Here is a 3,168-nt window from a genome sequence, read left to right on the forward strand (position 1 = left end):
CTGGCAGTATGCGAGCAGTTGTTTTTTTACGGGATCCTCTCAAACTCTTTATATGTACCATAAATTATACTCAGCTGCTCATATTAATGGGAAGCTTTAGTATTTGATTCCTGTTAATTCTTTTCACTTCTCTCAGGTTGGCTTATTGATTCTGATCATAGTATTCCTCTTTCAGGTTGTCCTCTCCCTATCCCTTCCCCTACAAAAATGAAAAACTCTATTTATGAATTTTTTTTATTGGCTAGTGCTTTACAAGGCCTTTTTTTTTTTTACTTTGAAATCCTCTTTCTTGAATAGTGTTTAGTAATATTATTATCAGTGTAATCACAAAAATTAATGACTGTAGGCTTCTCAGAATTCTGTGTAGTTCATATATGGGTGTTAGACTTTAAACATTTTGTATCAATTTTCCGTTATTGAGTAGCTTTAGGTTTTGTAATATGGAGAGCTGGCTAGGTCTGGGAAAGAAAGCACCAACATATTTTATTGTTTCCCCTTGTACACCTCAAGCATGAAGAAATCCAGATAAAAAAGCGGTAATTCTGGCCTAAACTTCTTCCTGCCTAGAATCCTTCCAAACTTCCTAGAGGAAGCAGGTTACAAATTATATGTGAAACAAATTTTCATAGTAAGGTAGACCATTTAATTGGGCCACATTTTTCATTACGCTTCACTGAGCAAATAGTTACAGACAGGTAGAGACTGTTCAGGAAGCAGGGCGAGTCATAGCCGTGCACAAGCTGCGTTACTGCCATGTCAAAATCTATTTCCAACTAAAAAAGTGCTGTTGGAAACTTCTCCGTTTCCCTGTTTATTACTCATAGCCGTATTTTAGTATTTCAGTCTCTTAAGTGTAGACCTAGTAGAAGCTACTAAGGATGACATGGAAGTAACTGCGAGGCACCTCAAGGCATGCTTCTAACGTTTTTCAATGGTAGATCTAAATTCAGTTGTATAATTAATGCTGTAATTATTACAATTATATATTTTATTAGCTTAGAAAATAACTTAATGTGTTGATATTTAAATAAGCACTTTTATTTGCCTAATCTTTATTCATTAATGTAGATTTTAAAATGGGTTTTGCTTTTCTTTAGAATTTCTACTGAAAAACTGAACGTGAATAGAGGGTAGCTGCACAGTCAGCTGATGAACAGGGAGTTGGGTGATCCAGTGCACCACAAGGAAGAAAATGTCACGCTAAAATCCTGAACTCGGGTCTCCTGTTACTAGGAAGAAGTTTCTCTTTTTCATTTTTGGTTGTTGCAAGCGGATATGCAGTTATCGCTGAGATACCGTGCAATATGGTAAAGCAGCACTTTATTGCTTTAAAGCCCTCTGCTTTCCTTTGCACCAGTCGGGCACACCAGTTTGTCAGGTGACGTAGCAGATGGTTTTGGAACAGGCGTGTGTGTTAGCATTTGGGGAGCGAGGTTTTGTGTGGTGTATTTAGCAGTCGTCTTCTGGCTCTTTTTTTCCTGTGCGTGTGTTTAATAACACAGGAGATGTTATGCTCGAGGTTGTCATTCAAGAGCAGCCTATATTACTCTTATGACTAACTATAATGAAATCTCATCTCTAGCAAGCACGTTGGTACATGCTGGTTTTAGACGCTAAGCTAACGATTTTTTATAATAGTTTTGAAAACAGTCAGACACAACTGATGTGAAATAGATGTGGGTGCATGAAAACGCTGCTGCAGAACTGGGCTTTTTTTCTTCCTGGAATCATTGTGCTCTGGGAAGCAATAAACCTGTGTAACACTCCCTTAGTAGCAGAGCCTCTCTCCTGCACCGCCGTGATGCATCACAGCTCAAAAAATATGTTGGGTACCTCATTTCTAAAAGAGTTTTAAAATACTGGGGTTTTGTGGTTTAAATATTTAGTCCCTGGTTACCTAGGCCATATGGGTAAATGGGGACTGCTGCTACTAGGATGGTGGTAAGAGGCTGGGGCTTATCTTGTAATGTTCTGTTTCGCAGTTCCTTAGAGCCACATAATTGACTTCACTGGGCTTTGGATCAGAGTACTTCAAATTAAGAATAAACCATTTGACTGACTTGCAGAGTCAAACTTCTGAAGTAGGTTTCCCCAAGCTGCTGCTCTGTTTCTAGATGAAGGGATTTGGAGGCAAGCCCAAGTACTTCAAATATATCCCATAGCAATAAGTAAACATTGGTCACAACAATTAAAAAATGAAATGAAAATGAATTCACTTGATAATTGACTGTGGCAAGCAACCTGTGAGTGGAAATATGACTGTGGATTATTGTGATATGTTTTATTTAACATACTCAAGTCTCGTTTTTCTTTCAGGGAGAAAGACCTTAATGCAAAGTTTATTATTTCAATGGAAAAAAATAAAACGACAATCACGAACTTAAAGGTGAGTAAACACAATTTAGAAAAGGAAGTCCTGTCTGAATAGCTGCCAAAATATGACTGGACAAAGCAGTGGTGCTCACTGCACTGGGGAGAACAGCCCTCAGTTTTTAAAATACAGTGTTGAAGTAATCCTTTGGGGAAACGGGTTAAACTGTTAACTTGCTGCACCATGGTTTTCTGAAAACCACTCTATAGATTGTATCTCATAGGTTTTTCTGAGGTTTATCACTCTGGTCATTACTTAGCTGGAAGATGAAAGCCAACAGTAGAAGGGGAGGTATGTTCCTGGTAGCTATTAAACCTTTGCTTCATCTGCAGAAGTAGTCTTCTGGAATTCCCATGAAAACAAACTAAACCCAAAGTACCCATCGCTTGCTCTAATATTTTGATATTTCTCTCAGCAAGAGAAATCATGCACAGCAAATAGGTTTTTTGCAAGATAGTTTCCAATGACAAATATAGGAAAAGGAATTTCAGTGTGTACTTTGTTTAGACTGATTCAGACAGCAGTGAATATTGCTGAAATAAAGTGCTAGCTGTCATGTCTTGAGCATGACGATAGCCGTAAGCAGCAGGTATGTAACACCATTTTAATTACAACTCCACATTGAAATGCTTTTCACAGTGCAAAGGTCTCCCTGGCTTCTATTAATTATATATGTAGGATAATCCCTTATTATAATCTGAATTTCATATACAGGACTGATTTAACTAAATGTAAGTATTGTGACAAAAATGTACTGTGGTGTTAGGAGCAGTAAGCTAAAATCCAAATAATTCCTG

The 3,168-nt window shown here is 37.7% G+C and overlaps 1 protein-coding gene across 1 annotated transcript in view; it reads left to right on the plus strand.

Moving 5' to 3' along the window:
• Positions 1 to 2,320: 2,320 nt before the first annotated feature.
• Positions 2,321 to 3,168, plus strand: part of LOC104075959 (kinesin-like protein KIF16B) — a gene marked incomplete at its 3' end in the record, with an annotated part of 49,832 nt that continues 48,984 nt past the window's right edge. Inside the window, exon 1 of the mRNA XM_009576634.1 lies at positions 2,321 to 2,386. Within this exon, the coding sequence (XP_009574929.1) occupies positions 2,351 to 2,386 (36 nt within the window). The remainder of the gene's footprint in view (positions 2,387 to 3,168) is intronic.

Source organism: Fulmarus glacialis, unplaced genomic scaffold (assembly GCF_000690835.1).
Source record: "Fulmarus glacialis isolate BGI_N327 unplaced genomic scaffold, ASM69083v1 scaffold13454, whole genome shotgun sequence".
NCBI lineage: Eukaryota > Metazoa > Chordata > Aves > Procellariiformes > Procellariidae > Fulmarus > Fulmarus glacialis.